We start from the raw sequence: 19568 nt of genomic DNA, 5'->3' as shown, positions 1-19568 counted from the left end.
CACCCATTTTTTTTTTCACATTTTTTTGTTGTCCCACTTGCATTTTTCCATTACTGGTTAATATTTAAGTCCCTGGGGCTTTTGAATTGTTCCTTAAAACCCTCTGTGTTTGAAAGCCATTGGAGGGATTGTAGAAACTGTAGGTCGAACAAATAAAAGTGAATAATTTATGTTTTTTAATGTGTGAAGTTCTATATCTTACAGTGACCTTTGAAAACAAATGTGGATACCCCGTTGACAACAACTCTGATTATAGACGTGTTTGTACATTAAATAACACATTTGATTAAGAATTCGGTTTTCTAACCAAAGTGAAAACTGCTCTGAATTCTTCCGGGATTCTAAGCTCTATGGCATGAAAGAATCCTGGCAATCAAACTTCTATAAGGAGAGCATTTTTCTGAGTAGACTTACTAAAATGTTTTTTTTCCTGAGGTTCTGGATAGGGTAATCCTACCAAAAAATTTCCATGTATATGCAGCTGTGGACATAATTCTTTTGCCTAATTTTGTTGTATAGAATTCACACTTCAGAATGGTTTTAAAAGAACCGTGTCAGCTCTTCTTTCAGAGTCTGTAATTGTTGTATTACTCCCTTTGTCTTCCCCTCACAAAAATAACACTCCTCCTTCCTTCCCTCTTGGTATTTAGTTGAAGTCCTATGAGGACAGCCCTTCTGGGCCTGTTAAATTACCGTCCCACACGAAGGAGGGTCTTTGGACAGAGTCACCACTAGTAGTGGAACTCAGCAGGAACGCTTCGGGAAGGGCGGGCCTGGGCTGACAGCGAGACCCTGTTACAGACACCGGGCAGGTTTCGGGTACTACCTCATCATTCAGTCCGTCCACGTTTCCCCGTGGCCATTTGAGACCCTGCTATGTGGAAAGCATAATGAGGGAAATGCAGATTCCTGGGAGGTACATGGCACGTCCATGAGATTGGCCAAACCTTGGACGTGGGATGGCAGCTGCTTCAGTGCAGTGTTGATGGGAGTAGAAACTGGAATTGTCCGTGTGGAGATCGGTTTGAGCACGTGTGGGGGGACACCGAAGATGTGCAGCCCCCATGGCCAAGCACGTCCCCTCCTTGTTATGGACTTGGAAGGCTCTCTTGCCCGGAAGAAGCAGCTGTTTACAGCTGTGTTCAGTAGAGCGCTGTCGGTCATGCCGAGCAAGTAGAAGTGACTGAGTGTCCGTCAGCAAGAGAGTGGACTGCTGGCTTGCGCTGGCTTCGTGTCATGGAGTCACACAGAGAAAGGACAGAAGGATGAACGTTCTTCATATACGTGGACCATTGGAGGGATTGTAGAAACTGTAGGTCGAACAAACAAAAGGTTGCAGAGAACTGTTTATGGGACATCTTTAAAAATACCCGAAATGCCATGCATTTTGGTCTACCAGTGTTTGTGGTCAAGTTTATAGACCTTTGTGGAAATGACAAACACCAGATTCAGGCTAGGGGAAGAGAAGGTGGGGGAGTTCTGGGGTAGAAAACCCAGGGGAGCTGAGCTCTGTTGCTGAGCGTGTTTCCTGTTTTGTGTCTTGTTTTTCTCAGCTGCACAGTGATGCATTGTTTATCATTGTCTTGATTTCACATCTTTTCCTGTGTCTTGAATCCTGCATCATAAACAGAAAAGTTCATTTATATGGTAGCAAAAAAATAACCCCAATTTTACGCTCTTGTGTCTATAAGACATTCGGCTGCTAAGACGCAGCGGGCCTCTGGGTCGTTTTGCCGACTGAGTGGGTCGGAGCAGGTTTCATCGGGATCTGTGCTGCTGTCCCCGCAGGCCCTGTCAACGGGAAGTACTGCTGTCCGCAGCTCTTCATCAACCACAGGTGTTTCTCGGGCCCTTACCTGAACAAGGGCCGGATCGCCGAGCTACCTCAGTCGGTGGGACCGGGCAAGTGCGTGCTGGTGCTGAAGGAGGTAAGCCAGGCGCGCGGGGCTCTGCGGCCACGCATTTCCACAGGCGTCCCGGACACAGACACGATTTCTGAAGGCCATAACAGAAATTTGAATCACTTGAGGTGACATTTTCCACGCGCTTCCTTTCTCTCTGTCCTCGGGCGGGAGCTGGTCAGGCAGAGACCGGCAAGGCTCGCAGGCCTGTGGAGGGGCATCCGGACCTTGCTTGCCCGAGTCCTGTGGAACCTTGCAGTGGGTTTAAGGGCTGCCTGTGTGGAGTGGAGGCCCGGGCCCGCAGACTGGACGTTTCTCTCAAGAGGTAAGTAAGCCTGGATGGGTGACAGAAAGTGCTGTTAGGGATGGCTGCCCCTCGGCCATGTCAGGGGTGGCATGGCCTTTCCCCTCCGTCGGTCGTCCGTGTGCGGCGTCTGCCTGCAGGACGCACGGGCTCACTGCACGGTGGGTTCCAGGCACTTGCCTAAAGTTGGTGTTGTGGGCAAAGCCATGCATCATTTCGATGCTTCTTTCCCATTTCTCTCCCTGTCTTTCGGGGTCCACCCACAGAGAGAGGTGAGTCCTCGTTAAAGTGACGGAGGTGTTCTTCTCTGGTGCGTTTTTATAGCCTTGCCACAGACCCCGTGGGGACATGGCTTAGCATTCTGGAACCATTCTGAACTGTTCTTGGGACGTGATCTTTGCTCTTTTCACATGTATCAGTGTTTTCTCTTAAGAAAGAGGACCCCACGTAGATGTTGTTCTTCGCAGTGAATGTGTTTTAATTCCCGGGGCCCAACAATATGTTCATGTACCAAACACATGTCTGTGAGGCCACTTCTTGGAGGCAGGCCCTGTGCCAAGTGCCATGTCTGAACACAAGCTGTCCCTGCCCCTGGTCTGTTGGAGCTTCACGGCCCTGCTGGGGAGATGGCGTACTCTAGGCTGGCGGTCCGGTGGGGGGGGGACAGTCAGGGCGCAGAGCAGAGCGCTTTGGGAGCACAAGGAGTGACAAACAGATGGGAAGGGCCCCTTGCTCTGGCTTGGGCAAAGGGAAGAATGCCTCCTGTGGGAGCATGGCGGCGGCTGCACAGCTGGGTGTCGGGACAGGGTGCGGTTCCCTCGGCTGGAGGCGACTCGGAAGTACAGAAGAATGTCACAGTTTCAAAAGAACGGAAGAGAGGTCTGGCCTGCCTGACGGGTGAGGCGGGACTGGGTAGCCATGTAGCTCTAGGGTGGCCTTCTCTGGCCCTCTGAGTGATGCCGTGTAAATGCCTTCCCTCCACACGGGGATGTCCACGTGGTTTCCGATGTCATTCTCCTTAAAGAGAGTGAGATGGTTGTAGCAGAGGCCGAGCGTGTTAGCCTTTCTAGGCCATCCGCGGAATTACCAGTTAAAGACTTACATGTTCAGAAAACAAAAATCCCTTTTAGAGAGAAAATTGAAGTAGTGGTTGAGAAGAAACTCTGAGAAGAAGCTCTGATGGGGCCATTGCTGTGGGTTTTACTTGGGAGCATGGAACCCACAGGGCGTTCGGCGGGGGTCCCATCATTCACGCGCCTCCGGTCGAGGACTGCAGAGGGGGGAGCATCTTCGTGCCGCCAGGGGTCCGGCGCAGGTGTGTGGAGATCCCCGGGAGTCCCCCACGGTCGGTGCGGAAGGAGGCGCGGGCAGCCTGCTCCCGGGAGGCTTGGGCTGTCCGTGGTGCCCGGGGCCGGAGGCGGGAAGAGCGGGAAGGAAGGCGTGCGGCACCTTGAGTGTGGAGGACGGACACAGCAAGGGCACAGGTGTGGGTGGGCCTTGTCCTGGGCCCTTGGCAGGTGCCCTCAGCCGCCGGCACCCACTTGATTTAAAGTGGCTCACCTCCTGCGCCTGGGCCCTGCCTCCCGAAAGTGAACGGTGCACATTTTGGCCCAGCTGAAGCGGCAGGTTGGTCTCACAGACAAGACATTCGTCGCTACGGAATAATAGTGCTCGAGGCAGGTGGAGGGACAAGGCATGCCTCTGAAAGGCCAAGGTGACACGGACAAGTGGAGGGACCGCTGGTCAGCTCTGGGCGAGGCAGCGCGGACCTTGGATCCTCGCGGATGATGGAGCAGATGGAGGACGAGATGAAATCAGGACCGCGTCAGGATTCCCGTCGTGACATGGAATCGCATCCCTGGACAGAGCGTTGCCCGCCCACCCCCACCGCCGCGGTCCAGCCCAAGCGGGTTGTGGGTTAGGCGATGCCTGCCTGGATGTGAGCCTGTTTTTGTCAGGAGGGATTGGGAAGGAGCAGGAAGGCCGGCGAGCTCCAGGGATCAGCCCGGGGTTCCGGTCACCTGCCCCGGCTCTGCTCACAGACATGCTGGTCCGCGTCCGGCCTATCTTCAGGGCCTGGCTCTTTGGCTCTCACAGTGGTTTTCAGAGTCAACAGTGGTTGTCCCCAACCAATTCCCCGATAGCTGCCAGCAGCCAAATGCAAAAGCCAGGCCAGAGCCATTTTCTGATGACAAAACTAGTTTTTTGCTGATGTTCAGAAAATGCATGAGGCAGGAAAAGAAGAAGAAGAAAAAAAATAAGCACTTCAGTTCTGTGAGTGCAGGAAAAATGGGAGTTCCAGCCAGCCAATATTTATGCTAATGTGCTCCCTTCAGCTCCCAAACCTCTGTGGTTTCAAATTGCATTTTACTTAAAGAGAACGAGGTAATTGGAGCAAAGACAGAGCACGTTTGCTTCTCAGGCTTTTGGTGCTTTTAGCAGTTAAAGGTTTTCAGGTCCTTAAAAAACGCAGAGTGACAGCTGTCGTCCCCCGTCTGTTCTGCTCGGAGGTGGCTGACCTGTGTGCCTGTGGCCAGAGCCGACCTTGGGGAAGTGAAATGCAGGTGGAGAAAAGGGTCCTCGCTTCCCAGAGGGCAGACTAGCAGGGAGTACTCACCTCCAGTGAATGAGATTCCTCTGTCCGGTTGGCTTCTGTTGTCTTCGTAGCTCTGGGGCCTCAGCAGGTGTGGAGTGAGTGGTGTGGGGCCTGCGGGGGCACTGTGGTCTGGGCACAGCTCTCCAGCTGTCCACGACCGCTCTAGCGTGTTTCAGATACGAAGGTGCTGGCTGACTCCACACGCAGTCGAGGCTCCCTGAGCGTGTGCCACACCAGGGACCCTTCCGGTGCTGGAGCCTGGCAGGAAATCATGGTCCCTCCGCCGTTCATTCGTTCAGGCCCCGGGAATGCCTGGGTCGTACCCTCGTGCCCTGTGGGCTCTGTTCTTGGAGTGGGGATCAGGGTGGGCAAGAGATGCAGCCCCTCATTTGGTGAGGTGACAACCCGCTTGCAGATCGGGGAGGGGTCTGGTCTGTCACCGCTCTCAGCCTGTCTCACCCTAGCAAACCAACACTGCAGACACACAGCAGAGATCTGTGCCAGGTTAGAAGAACACCCCAGTTCCGTGTTCCGTGGGGTCCACGGGAGGCGTAGGCACGTGGTGTGTGAACCTGGAAGCAGGGTCACGTGTCAGGCAGTAAGGCAGAGGACGGACAGAGATGCCTGCTCTGGAGGCCCCCTTTCTGTGCACCCCATGGTGTCCTTCCTGGTCTCGCTGGGACCGCCTCCTGTGCTCGGGCTCAGGACCCAGGATCGCAGACCCCTTCTCCCTGGCTGGCGGGGGCGGAGGCCCCCCGCCCGACAGGCATCTGGCAGTTATCTCCGACTGCGCGAGCCCCCCATGACATGTAGCCAACGTCAGGCAGTCGGGGCAGTGGGTCTCGAGCATCACAGCAGAGGGTTGAAATAGTGAACATCAGGTCTGACGCAGGGGGCGAGTTTGCAGACCTGCCCTTCCTGCGGATTCTAGGCGCCGTGCCCATGGCCCTGTGCTTCACGGGCATGGCACGGGCACCAGCAGGGGCTCCGGAGGCCTCCCTGTTCTGAGTCGGGCACCGCGCCAGCCTCCCCTGCCCCATCCGAGATGCCCGCCTGCAAACGGTGCCCCACAGGGGAGAGTGAGCGCCACACCCTCCCGGCTTTCCGGTGGGTTCCGACAGCTGGAGTTTGGCTTCTGTCGAGGCTCGCGGTTCATGTTACTGCCACATGGTTGACCCGTGAAGCTCTTTCCCTCAGTCTCTTGGTTTTGATTACCGTGTTTATTTCCCACGTTTGGGGAGTCCTGGGCTGACTTGTTTGACTTTCCCTTCATTGTGTATCATCCAGCGTTTGTTCTTGGCTCCTTGTCACGACTTTCACTTAAACACTGGAACGACTTCGTGTGGGAACCCAGATAAGGAATCCAGAGCAGCCTTGGCTGTTCACGTAAATGGTGCCATACTGCATGTGACGGTCCCTTCTGTCCCTCAGAAGAGGCTTGTGTGCATCAGTATAAACGGAGAAGGTGGAGTGGGTCACGGGGGACTGTGGCCTCATATGAAGGACTCAGGCTCTGCGGTAATGTCAGAGGAAAAGTCTGGCCTCGGTGATGTCTCATTACGTCCATCAACAAAATACAAGATGGTTCCCTGCCTCTGGTTGGCTTCGTGTGGTAGCTCCGTTGCTGCTGTCTTAAGCTTATGCTGAACACCAGCCCGTAAAGAACAAAGCACCAAGCCTGGGTGTGGGCATAAACTGTCACATACACATCACCTGTGAAGCCGGACTTCACAGCATGCTGGCCGGTGTCTGGGAGGGTTGGCAAAGCTTAAGTTTTTGTTCTTTGCCTGTCAGGAAGGTAAGATCCCTTCGTGGAACTTTCTCATCATGCTGTAGGATAGGCCTTTGTAGCAAAGAAAGTCAGGAGCAAATATTACCCCCTGGGTCTGTATCCACACATATTTTGTGTATTTTATGGTATCAAAGATATCCTTGGGATGAATTAGTCACTAATTTCTGATATCAGTTTGATTTTAACTATTTTTAAATAACTTTTGAATATATTTTTAAATATTTTTAACTCATTTCAGAGCTCATATTGAAATTCATTGAAAAAATTAAAAAAAAAACAACAACTTACTGAACTCCCGCTATTGGCGGGTATAATTGTGACTACTATGAATACAGCAGCAAACAAAATACAGTCCCTCATGTGGTGCTTATGATCTCGTGGGAGTGGACAGTACACAAATAAGCTGATATATATTGGAGACAGGGAGTGTTTCATTTGGACTATGGGCATGGACTGTGAAAAGAGCAGAATTCACGGAGGTGTCCCAAGTCAGCTGTGAGCACTAAGAAGAGAGACGTTATTGAGAAGGGGAAGCTGTCAGATGGATAAAATCTGTCTTATGTGAACAGAATGCCCACCGAGCATCCCAGGGGAGGCAGACACACAAGTCTGGAGCTGGGGAAAGGTTTAGGATGGAAATAGAAGTTTAGGAACCATTAGTTTGTGAGTCTGCGGCCATGCTGAAAGCCAGGTGTACCGCAGAGTGAAGTCGACAGTCCAAGGATTTGAGTCCTGAGCCCCACTGTTATTTGTGGGAGGAGGCACAGAGGGGGACCCAGGGAAAGCGAGCTGGGATTCAGGAAGCCCTGGAGAGGCTGGTGTCTTGGAGGTAGAGGAGAGGGTGCTCACCAAGGAAGGTGTGAGGGCAGTGCCTCAAGGCACCAGCAGGGCTGGATAAGAACAGAACCAAGGATGGCTGTTCTTTGGTGATGCGGGCACGTTGTGGGCGTGGGAGCACCCCTGGGTGGGTGCCAGAGAGTGCTAGAGGAGAGGAGGACCCCCAAGTGCAGACAGTCCTAGGAAGAGAAGGGAGAGTGAACAAGGTGGCCGCAGGAAGGTGAGAGAGGAGGGGAGAGTTGTCACGGTTGAGGGTGGGACCGTGGACGGGCTCCTGCAGGAAAGGAAGCTGTCTGCAGAGCAGGGAAGGTGACGGTGTAGGAGAGGCGGGTGGCTGATCTGCTCGGGCTGCTGCAGCCGACGCCACAGATGTGCTCAGATAGCAGACGTGTGCCTCGCAGCTCTGGAGGCAGGAACCCGAGGTTGGGGTGCCCACGGAGCGGGTCCTGCTTTGCGTGGGGCTGGATGCCTCTTCGCAGTGTCCTCCCATGGTGGGAGAGAGAATAGGCGCTGGGGTCTCTTCTCACAGTTATACTCCAGCACAGGGGGGCCAGCCTCAAGACCTCATGGAGCCCTAATCTTCCCCCAAGGGCCCCATCCCTAATGCCTTCACACGGAGGTTAGCATTTCAACATATGAATAGGGGTTGGGGTGCAGAAGGGAAAGAGCAGAAGGGAAAATTATAGGGTGAAGAATATTCTGGAAAGCGTGTGGGGTTCTAGGATATTTCGCTGATGATAGAGGGCAGAAGGGATGCATTGGGCTTGCACGGAAGGGCTTGAGATTGGGTCACACTAGGGGGAAATGCAGAGTCCTAAGGGAACAGATTCTGGGTATAAAGAATGTTCTAGAAGTGATGGGTTTCTGGTGACTGAGGTGAATGAAGATTTAGGGTCTGATGGGATTCTTCTGATGGCCTTCCAGGGGCAGGTAGAGAATTCCTGGGAATTATAGCCTCTTTTGAGAAATGATCTTTCAATCAAGTTGAAGCAATGGAGCCAGGAGTTCTTTGGCGTGGGATTGGGTTGGAGGAAAGGCTACCTACCGGGCAGCCCGGGGGCTTCCTAGCCTTGCCGCTGGGACAGAGGGAGCACCTCCCCTCCCGAGTAGTGGGCTGCCAGGGGAGGTCAGCCTTCCATTGAGGATCGAATGAAAGTCGAAATCAGTTTTGGCCAAAGCAGTGGAGTTCTCCACTTGGTAAAACGTCTAATTGTTATTATTAGCAGTAACATTTTTGCAACAACAAAAGGAGTGAGGAACATAAAGTTTATCATTAGATAATATTTAGTATCACACGCAGCATTTGCAAAGGAATGTGTGCAGAGAGCCGTCAGTTTTTGAGAAGACGAAATGAAAACAAGTAGTTTTCAGGAGTAAATCACTTGAAAAGGTTATTTCCTTTCTGAGGCTCAAAACCCTATGGATGGAGAAACTGCTGATTAAGCAGGAACAATTCTTTATCATTTTACAGGGGAATAAAAACAAGCAACCTGGGGCGCCTGGGTGGCTCAGTGGGTTAAGCCACTGCCTTCGGCTCAGGTCATGATCTCAGGGTCCTGGGATCGAGTCCCGCATCGGGCTCTCTGCTCAGCAGGGAGCCTGCTTCCTCCTCTCTCTCTCTGCCTGCCTCTCTGCCTACTTGTGATCTCTCTCTGTCAAATAAATAAAATCTTAAAAAAAAAAAAAGATTTCTTTAAAAAAAAAAAAAAAACAAGCAACCTGTTTATCATATTAGCTCCATTCCTCTGATTTTGAAGTTGGAAAGGAGAAATGTTTTAGGCCCACGAGGGCCTTTGATGGCCCCAGTTCCTGTAAAAAGCTAATTATTGTAACCATGGCTCTTGAAGGCACTGCAGAGAAATGTCTGTTGGAGCATGTGGGGGAGGCTGCTTTGTGTCCAGATCCTTTTTCTGACCCCTCGACCTACCCAAGAGGGAATCTTCTCCTTCCTGTTTCCACAGGAGCCAGTCTCCCCCAAAGAGAGGCCTCCCCACAGTCACTAGAATTTAGCAAATTACATACTTTCAAAGTTGAGAATCTGTCTCTTTTCCATTAAATCAGCCGAACTCAAGCTGTGGGAGCCATATTTGCTTTCTAAAGTGTTTTCTGATTTTGACACTCAAAGAAATAATTTTCTTATTAAGTGGTTCCCTGCACTTTCAACATTGTTCTGACTTTGATCATATGATACAGTTGAGGTTGGAAATTATCTAAATTACTTTGGTGTTTTGGGAGTTTTCATGACCGTGGATATGAAAGGAAATCATGGCATCACATAATTTCATGATGTGAACAAAAAAAAATTCCCACCAATTTACATAATTTTCTGAGCGCCCGAAAGGGGAGGCGTTGGGGGAAGAAACCCACGTTGGTTGAGCGGCTCCTGTGTGCCCCACGTGGTGTGCAGAGTGAGCTCCTGTGGCTGGCACGGCCTACCTGTGTTCTGCCTCCCCTGACCCTCTCCCCACCCCCACGCACCTGACCCGCTCCCCGCTTTCTGCATAAGCGCTTGTTCCTGCGGAGCAGAGGGAGGGAAAGCACGGGGAGAGGTGCTGCAGGCCAGGCGATGGAACGCGCGGCCGGTTCCTCCGAGCCCCAGCGAGCCGGGAGTGCTAATTGGATTTGGTGGCAGGTCCTCGGTGACCTTCCCAGAGCACTCGTGTGTCGTGGTTGAAGAGGAATCGGATTTGGGTCAGTCGAGAATGGAATTGAAGCAGCGGAATTTAAAAGTACAGAGTACTTTTATGAGAAGTTGTGTTCTGAAAAGGAATCAGTGGCAAGAAAGTCAAGGAGCTTTGACGCAGAGTTATCTTGCAGAGTTGTGAAGACTGACCCATCCATGGGGGCTGGCGGGGATAGCGAGCTGGACAGTTTATTTTATGGCTTGGCGAGGACTGGGTTGATACTGCGATTTGGGCTACCTTTTAACGTTTTTTGTGTGCTAATATGTGATCTCTTTTATTTTTCATGGCATTCCTGTTGTAGAGAAGGAAAATCTCTACTTTCAGGTTTAGTGACTGGGGCGTGTGAATTAAACGGACCACAAAACAGATCAGTAGGAGGGAAGGTTTATGTTGTGTGCACAGGGGCTCACAGAAAACAAGTGAAAACCCAGGGAGGCCATTATGCTTGAGATGTTTCCGTACCATTTTAACAAACGGCAGTGCAGGTAGAAGAGGGGAGAGACCAAGGAAAGGGGTTCGGGCTTCTAGGGCGCTGAGCTGTGGGAAGGCAAGTATAAGGAAAACCAGTGGAAGTTGAGGTTTCTTTTAGTGAAGGTGGTTTCTGCAGAGTCATCTCAGGGACATGTTGCTTTCTCCAGTGACAAGGGTTGCTCTCCTCTTCCTCCTGCGGGCGTGAAGGGACACCTGGGCCCTGCTTCTAGGCAGGAAAGGGCAGAATGGAGAGTTCCTCCTGTGTGTAGTTCTCCGTTGCCTTCAACTCAAAATAATCCTATGCCAAAATGGCGTATTTGGGGTGGAATGTTCTGATCCCCTTATGAGCCAGATAAATGGCAGTGTCCCCATCCTACAGGAGGAAAGCCAATCGGGCACCCCAAGAACTCATCCTTCTACAAGATGGAACTGGGGTTCGAGCCCAGATCTGTTCACCAGCAGAGGTGAGACTTCTGCGTGAGGTGTGTTCTCCACCACCCATGTCATGGACTCCAAGAAGCCGAGGGAAGGTTGCGTGGAGCATGGGTTTCCTCCTGGAGTTACCCCAACGCCTGTACGTGCGTTTCTTGGGAATAATGTTTATTAACTTCACAGCCGCATCCTGCTAGCTAATTGTGGGCAGGGTCCACGCAACCCCTTGTGATCAAGAGCATAATCCAGTGACCTGAGTCACCGTGTGGTACAGGCAGCAGTAATTCTGACTCTGGATGGTGGTACCAGCTGCCAACTGAGTTGTTTTCCTAGAGGTAGTCGTCATGCGCTAAGATGTCGCGAGCAGAAGAATGATTGAGCCAACAGTCCCAAAGTCTGACGGCGAGCCTGCTGAACTTGGCAACGCGCAGTGCGGCGTCGGAAATGCCATGGGAAAATTATTCAATATTAGACGCTTTTGACAACCTAATGGCTGCCTGTTCCCAGGCTGAATGGAACTCTGGAAGGCATTTTCTTGTCACCATCTCCAAATACATTTCGTTCTGCAGCGAATAACATGTAGCTCTGGGCCCTTCCTCGTGAAGTACAATGGAAAGAATTGGTTTAAATTTTATTGTCTGTTGATAAATACTTCGTGCATTATTTCAGCCAGTTCTAATTGGATTTATTTTTAAACTCGATTTCTGCAAATGGTACTGACAGTAAACAATAAAATCGGATGATTATTCTAACACAGAAAACATAAACACTGCAAAACTGCTTGTATGGCCTTGTTCTGGCCTTTTAGTGCCTCGGCTGAGCGGACGGGCCATGGGCTCCTGCCAGGGATTTATAGGAACCTGGCAACACAGCGGAGCGCTGGCCCGGCTCAGAGAAGACACTTGCAGGCTTATTGCACTGTTTGAAATACTGTAAAGATTGGTTCTTCTGTTGTAATAGGGAGCTTTGTTCTTTTTTCAGAATCAAATCAGGGTGCAGAACATGCCAGTGCCTCGGGCACTGCGACGTAAAAATCCAGGCCACATACGTCGATCTCCATCCTCCCCCTGATACCGTGCGGTGTCCTCCCCAAAGGCAGAGGGGCTCTGGCAGGGACTCCAGTCATGGCGATTCTCACACCCCCTCCCCAGGGGTGTGTGTTTTGCTTAGAAACCTGCAAACGTGAGCTCAGGGCCTGGCTGGTTCCCCTCAAGGGCGGAAGACCCCGCAGGCGTGCCGGGCACAGTGACGCATTCCTGCTGCCACGACAGGGGGCTCACACATGGTGGATCCTCAGCAAGGGGTCTTTTGGGCAACTTCACACTGGGGGGGGGGGGTCCTTTGGAGGCTACGTCGTACCTCCCGTTCTTCACGCGGTATGTCCAAGTGGCAGCCGCTCTGGAACGTGCCAGAGCTTGCAGACGTTTGTGGTTAATGACTGGCTTACGGAAGGGGGGGGCTGCCCCGTGGGATCTGAATTCTGTGGCCTTTCCATTCAAGGGGCACATCGAGGTTAATAGGAACATGGGACCTTCTCAGAGCCCGCATGGGTTCACAGGGCGGAATGTCCCGTCTTTCTGGTAGTGTCACAGGAGGCACGGACCACTGGTGGACTTCCTTGGGCTGGGAATTGGAAATAAAGGAGAGGTTTGAGGAAATAGGAGACGGGAGAGTATTGGTTACTCCACACGGTCCTTCGAAGCGCTTACATCTCAGAGCACCGTCCTCTTGTGAATCGTCTGTATACTGAGCCGGCATCAGGTGATTTTCAGATACTTGGTTAGTCTCTGGACAGATACCTGAAGTCCACTCAGAATTGTCAGTGCAGATCTGTTCTGTTGCCTCCGTCCCACTGATTCCTTTTGAAATTTATTTTAAAAAATAAAAAATTCTCAGTAGCCAATCCCATTGCAAAGTAATGGCTCTTTAGAGGAAATAGATCCGCTTTTCTTCCGTCAGACACGACTGGGAAAGTCCGCCGTGCCCTCTGGCCAGCGGTCCACATGCCCGCCAGGGGGACTGGATTTTGCCATCCTCTGGACCCCGTGGGTGGTGAGCCGAGCCGGTGTCCGGCCGCGGAGGATGCTCTGCCCCACTCAGCAGATGTGTGCGGCCAGCACTCGCCGGGTGGTGGGGGCAGCGTTCTTGGCTTAGCCGGGGTGGATGCGGCTGAAGTTCATTGCTGCTCTTTTCTCCCCCACAGGTTCTTAGCATGATCATCAATGCGGCTTACAAGCCTGGAAGGGTGTTGAGAGAATTGCAGCTGGTGGAGGATCCTCACTGGAATTTTCAGGAGGAGACGCTGAAGGCAAAGTAGGTGTTCTCAGTTCTGGGAAACAAGGTCTGGTAAGCGCCTGCTGCTTTGAAACTTGTCCTTCCTCTGCCTGACACAGCCCGCAAAGTGCAGACAGATGGGAGGGGCCGCCATTCTTTAGTTCTGGGCTGGGCGCTGTGTGCAGCTTTATTGGCGTTTCTGCTTCATGGAGTTGCCTTAAGCCTTGGGATTCTGGAACAAAAGGAGAGATTTGTTTAACTGTAACTTTGTTGTGATAAACGTTCAGAGTCAGAATGTCCTGTGTTTCAGGACCAACAGATTATTTGATCAGAAGGGGAATAGTTACGAAAGAGAGGATATCTGTTGTCATTATTTGTGATTCACGGACAACTCTTAATATTCGATACTGTGAGGAGCTCTGCCAGACACAGATAGATGTTCTTTGCTCCGACAGTTGGCAGTGTTAAAAGATAAAAAGAACCCTATCCTCTGCTTGGTTTTGGTAAATGGGTGTGGGTTGAAATGTAGTTGGTCCCGCTTATTTCCAAATAGGCTAACTGGAAAGAGGGTACGTTGGCCTTGCTCAAGTTGCTCGAGCTCCGAAACGGACGGCCCCTGCTGGATGGAGAAGCTTGAGCGCCGTGTTTAGAAGGCGGAGAGAAGAAGATCAATTTGTCAAGATAATTTCTGTTAATAATCTCTTCGACTTTGGGTCCTTGGTATTCGTTTAGCTTTTCCGCAGACTAGATCTGACTGGTCAGCTTGTTGTGGAACAGCGTCCTCACATAGTCTTCAGATGTGACATTTGGGAAATGAGATCTTTCTGAGCAGGGACGCACGTTCCGCGACGAGTGTGTGGCTGAGCCCCCTTTAAAGAAAGCACCTGTCCTGCTCATGTGGAAGTTGAGGGATGTGAAGTGGTTTGTTTGACTGGTTTTATCCTCCTGTGTGGTTTCCTGACCACGCTGGTCCTGAGTAAGGTTGGCGGGATGCCACTCGGCGACTCTCCATTCGCTGTCTTCTCGGCCTAGCATTTCCTAGTTTCTTTTTTGATCACGTCTGTAATTTTAGACGCCATAAATGTCATTTGTGGTCCAGCGATGCGCTGCCAAGTCCCAGGCATCAGAGGGAATACGCATTAGTTGGGAGAACGTTTATTTGTGTGAAGTGGCTTGCCGGTGAGACGTGGCACGTATCTCCTCCTTCCCGAGAAGTATTTAAATGAGCCTCCCCTATAAATTACCTGAGAGGCTATGATTAATGGGAAAAATTAATGGTCTCTTCCAGCCATACTAAATCTTTTCCTTCTGTAATTAGTGTGGTTTGTTAACAATTTACTTTTTTTAAAAATAGAAATAAATGTAAGCAACTGAATTTATTAAAAAAAAAAATACATGAGCATCACCTGTAGTGCAAAAGAAACTAAAGCAGGTTTTTCACCAGCTGACTGTTCCTTATCTTTCTACTTCATCTGAGGGGGAGATCAGCGGCACCTCGACATTTTCTAAGGTCAATGCCCCGGAACAGCGGTGGCCAAAAACTTGAGCATGTGTTGGTACAGAGAAGCACTTGCTTTAAACAGTTTCTGTAAGATTCCGTACCTCCCAAACACACCTCACAGATAAGGAAATAGGACAGGGACAAAAATCTTAAACCCCATTAAAATCGCCCCTGTTGCTAAACAAGCCAGAAAGTTGCCCCAGGTACCGGAATGATAGGGAGAGTTAATTTTGCGGTGTTGGCACTCATTTTCACGTTACCAGGTCGATCAGAGCTTTTATGAAATCCAGCCTCATACAGTCAAAACTGACATGGGCAGTCAGCCCTGCCTGATCGTGAAGGCGATGTGTTACCTGTTAGGTCGTAGACGACGGTGTGTTCCTTAGCGGATCCTATGTGGCAGCTTACAACGAGGATGTGTCTGTCTGCCCTGGGTTTCGAGAGTTCTGGATCACAGTGGCGTCTCAAAAGCAGCTGCTAATGATGACAGATTTACAGGGGGAGGGAGTGTTCCTTCTAAGGGTACTGTGTGCTGAGTCACCTCCTCGCTTCTGATGTAAAACGACAACATTTTAGATCTTGACAACTTGGCTGTTTTTTTTGGTGCAAATGAGAGGAGAGAGCCCGGCCTTCTTCCCATTTTGCTGGAAGGCTGAAACACATCCTGTCCTGAAAAAATTAACCTCCGGCGGGTGGGGGTGGGGGGGACTCGCATTTAAGGCATTTGGTTGTCTGGGTCCCTGTCCTCCAATGACAGTATCATGGGGAGTGCTTTCAGGGGAAAAGGACAAGAGATCATCAGTCCTGGGGTTTGGGAGGGCAGTCGCTGAGCAGTTGGGGTTTCTGACTCGTTCTTCCTCGTCTGAAAAGACCCATTTTCTTGAGAGGATGGAGGTGCCATTGAAAAGGTTTGACCTGTGCGTGGGAGAAAAACCTAACATCGTCATCTTCTGTCCCTTGATGATTTTCCCCCTATTTATCTGACAGCCACACCTTTTATACTTAAAGAACTTACTGCAGTATTGAGCACCGGGTAAGGAGTCTGTACTGGGAGTCTTCAGCGTATATTGAAAGGCAAAACCCAGGTAGCTGTGGTTCCGAAGAGTAAGTAGGTTCTCACGTAGTTCATTCAGCAGTCCTGGAAGAGAACATTTCTCTCCAGTGCATTTCCGTATACTAAATTGACCTACATTAGTTTGAATTTCAGGAGGAAGAATTTAGGCTATACGTTAGGGGGATTAAAAAAAAAAATAATTCCAACCGTGTGCATCTAGAGACATTTAAATGTTTTCCAACATGTTCTAGAATCTTCTTGGGGGGAGAAAGACTGTTAACTCTGCTTTGAGGGGCTTTTGTGATCGTCTTAAAATCTAGGTAAAGGCTTAATACATTTTCACAGTCCTTTGCTACAGTTACTCAGAATATTTAAAGAGGAATTGTCCTCTGTAACTGGAGGGAATGAGACTTCTTTATCATTTAGGCAGACGCAGGGGAAGTCACAACTTCAAGGTGAGTCACACTTGGCTCTATAGAAACGATAGTTTGGTCTCTTTTTCATAAGCAGTTACTGATTTTTTATGTGTTTCTCCCCCCCCCCCCCCCGCTTTTTTTTTTTTGGTCTTTTACACATGCTTCTATTTTGTGAGTAGCAAGATGTAATATTTGGCAGCAAAATGATTTGTGTGGAAAAGGAGTTGCAAACAGAGGCCTTTCGTTGAAAAAAAAAATTATTAGTTTGTTCATTTGTTAATTTTTACCTCGCTCAGATTTATGCGATCACCTCCTGAAAACATGCCGTTAACATTCCAGGAAGCAGGTGCTGAACCAGTTTGTGGAACATAAGCCCAAGTTTCTGCGCGCGGACGTTCCCCAGGTTGTGGGCCTGGTGTTTCTGCTTCCAACAAAGACCAGTTTAGGATGTTCTGAATTGGATTGGGTCTTTCCAAAATAAGCGCACACATACCCCTTTCTTACTCAGAGTTCTCATTCCTTGAAATGCAGGAATCCAGAAAGATGGCAGAAGTTTCTGAGGGGTTGTGTCTCATAAGACCAGAAGCCAGTGAACCAGAGCGTTGCCCATAGTTCTGAAGATCACAGAGATGTGGCAGTGAAGGAAAGGCTCCCTTCTGTAGGAAGTCAGGACCATCGCTCATTGTGGCTAAGGAACGGAGTGAAGGTCTTCCAGCATGGGAAGCTTCTCTGTCTCCGCAGAGTTGAGTTCTTCCTTCAGAATTCTTCCTCAGGTCGTGGATTCAGCCTGCGGGAGTAGAACCTGGTTTTGTGCTCTCACGCCCCCATTGCTGCCTCACCAAGTTCTATTAGAAGGTCCTGCTCTGGGGTCATTTTGCAAGTGAATGAGAGAACGTTGGCCCAGTTGGAGTCCTCCCAAGTTGAATTCCTCCTGGAATTCAAGAGTGGATTGTTACATCACTGTTGGGTTTTTTCACTCTGGATTTCTTTTTGGCTCAAAATCCAGTTTTTCTCGGGGGAAAGAGGTGAATATTTCCCAGCATCCTTGTTTCTCCGTCTTCATCTCTCTTTCTCCACCCTGCCTGATGTACTCACATGTGGAAATAAACCCCCACTTTGATTGGTAGGAAGATACTGGAAGACTATCCATACTTCCTTCTTGATGGCAAGGAGGAAAAAACCTTTTCTGTATCCTGTAATGTTCAGTTCCTGGGAGCCTGCAAATTAAACTGACAGAGGACTGATGAGCAAGAGAAAAGACTTTACTCACAGGTGCACCATGCACTCACACAGGAGTGCTTCCTGATGGGGAACTTGAAGGGGAAGTTAGGATCTGGAGCTTATGTGTATGTTACCCCTAGCTCAGTAGGGGAAAGAGAGTATGGAGCAAAGGCCCTTAGGGGAAGAACAAATAGGTTTCTTTCTTTCTTTTTTTTTTTTTTTTCTTTTTTTAAGATTTTATTTATTTATTTGTTTGTTTTTTTAAAAAAGATTTTATTATTTGACAGATCACAAGTAGGTGGGGGGGGGAGCAGGCTCCCCACTGAGCAGAGACCCCAATGTGGGGCTCAATCCTGGGACTCTGGGATCATGACCTGAGCCAAATGCAGAGGCTTTAACCCACTGAACCACCCAGGCACCCCAATTTTATTTATTTTTTTGACAGAGATCACAAATAGGCAGAGAGGCAGGCAGAGAGAGAGGGGGAAACAGGCTTCCTGCCGAGCAGAAAGCCGATGCGGGGCTTGATCCTAGGACGCACCCTGAGATCATGACCTGAGCCTAAGGCAGAGACTTAACCCACTGAGCCACCCAGGTGCCCCCAAATAGGTTTCTTTATGAAAGACATAGGAGTTTTTAGGAGAACAAGTAGAAGATAAGAAAGTTTGTGGAAAAGTTGGTTTATGTGGGCACGAGCAGTCTTTCTTTTCCATGGCCATGAAGCTCCTCAGAGAGGGGATTTATGGTGGGTTTACTCTGGTCTCTCCCCCACGGTGAGAAGCCACTCCAAAGAAGGAACTTAAGGCAGTCCTCGTTTCTCAGAAGTTTCTGCTTTTAGTCAGCTCATGGAGGCTCTGGGAAAGCTGCTTGCTGCATCTTTGGATCTCAGCTGTCTTCATCTTAAAATCGTCTCTGGGTTGGCTCCGGGGTCCCCACAGGGACAGCCGGGGAGAGGATCCCTCCTGTGTCCCTCTGCTTTCTGGCATCCTGTGCTGTTTCACAGTGGGTGTCTGAGACCTCTGTCACCCAGCCTGTGCTCGGGCGCCCTGCTAATAAACACAGGATCAAGTTCCGCGCGTCTCTGGAGCCTCAGTAAGGCCGAGGTGCCCCGGGAACGGGGGCGGTCTTCAGAGTGACGGAGGCGGAGCTCCTCTGCCGCTGGCGGCTCGCACATCTCCCTGGGTCCCTCCTTCTTTATCTTCGCTTCTTGTCCTGCCGCGGCAGTTCTGGCTTCTTTTCCTCCTTTCCTCTCTCTCTCCTTCCTTCCTTCCTTCCTTCCTTCCTTCCTTCCGAGACCAGGGAGTTTTCTGCTGTGCACTAGCTGGATCATGTCTTCCAGTGTTTTCCGCTCCTCACTGAACCTGTGCTCCATGCTTGAAGAACCTTACCTTGTGTCTACAACAGCCTTGCTGTTCCTTTTACTAAGTTCCCGGCAGAGGGTCCTTCCCTCTGGACTCACATTGACAGGCTAAAGCAAGGAGCTTGATCCCGTGCTTTGAGGTGTTCCCCTCCCGTTCTGCCTGCAGAAGTGTGTCCCTGGCGTACTGTGTGTCAGCCTTTCCCGATGCGGAGAGCTGCAGAACGGATTCTACGGCCACCTGCGATACAGGCTAGCGAGGGGACCGCGGTGGCGCCCCTCAGTTCGCGCCCTGGGCACGGCCCGCCCACCTCTCCATGTCTGGCGGAGCTCCTGACGCCTGACCTGCCCGCGATGGCCCTGGGAGACTGTGAGGCTCGGATGGTCACGTTGTGCGGCGTCTCAGAGAACACAGAAATGACCCTGTCATGTGCATGCAGTCACCATTAAACCCCAGCCTATGGGTACAGTCCTGGAGCCGCCTTTTGCCTGCGTTTCTTGGTAGATTGGTAGCTGTGTATGTTTAGTGCGTCTTCACGAACAAGGGTTGTGCAGACACTCACCCTCCTTGTTGGCTGGCTCCAAACAGGCCAGGAGCTGTAAGGTCCAATGTGTCTTCCCCGCGTTGCGTGAAGATCCAAAAGCGAATGCCCGTACTGACCCACAGCACGCGAAAACAGAGATGGAAATCGTGGTATATACTAAGCTTCATGTAGTTTGAGTCAATA

General features: G+C 50.6%; 1 protein-coding gene across 4 annotated transcripts in view; it reads left to right on the top strand.

Moving 5' to 3' along the window:
- Positions 1–19568, top strand: part of SFMBT2 (Scm like with four mbt domains 2) — a 227662-nt gene that overhangs the window by 186013 nt on the left and 22081 nt on the right. For all 4 annotated transcript variants that reach the window (XM_059404050.1, XM_059404052.1, XM_059404051.1 and 1 more), the window contains 2 exons: positions 1789–1928; positions 13221–13330. In XM_059404050.1, coding sequence (XP_059260033.1) covers positions 1789–1928; positions 13221–13330 — 250 coding nt within the window. The remainder of the gene's footprint in view (positions 1–1788; positions 1929–13220; positions 13331–19568) is intronic.

The sequence above is a fragment of the Mustela nigripes genome, chromosome 6 (assembly GCF_022355385.1).
Source record: "Mustela nigripes isolate SB6536 chromosome 6, MUSNIG.SB6536, whole genome shotgun sequence".
In the NCBI taxonomy this organism is placed as follows: Eukaryota; Metazoa; Chordata; class Mammalia; order Carnivora; family Mustelidae; genus Mustela; species Mustela nigripes.
This window is presented reverse-complemented; position numbering and strand designations above follow the sequence as displayed.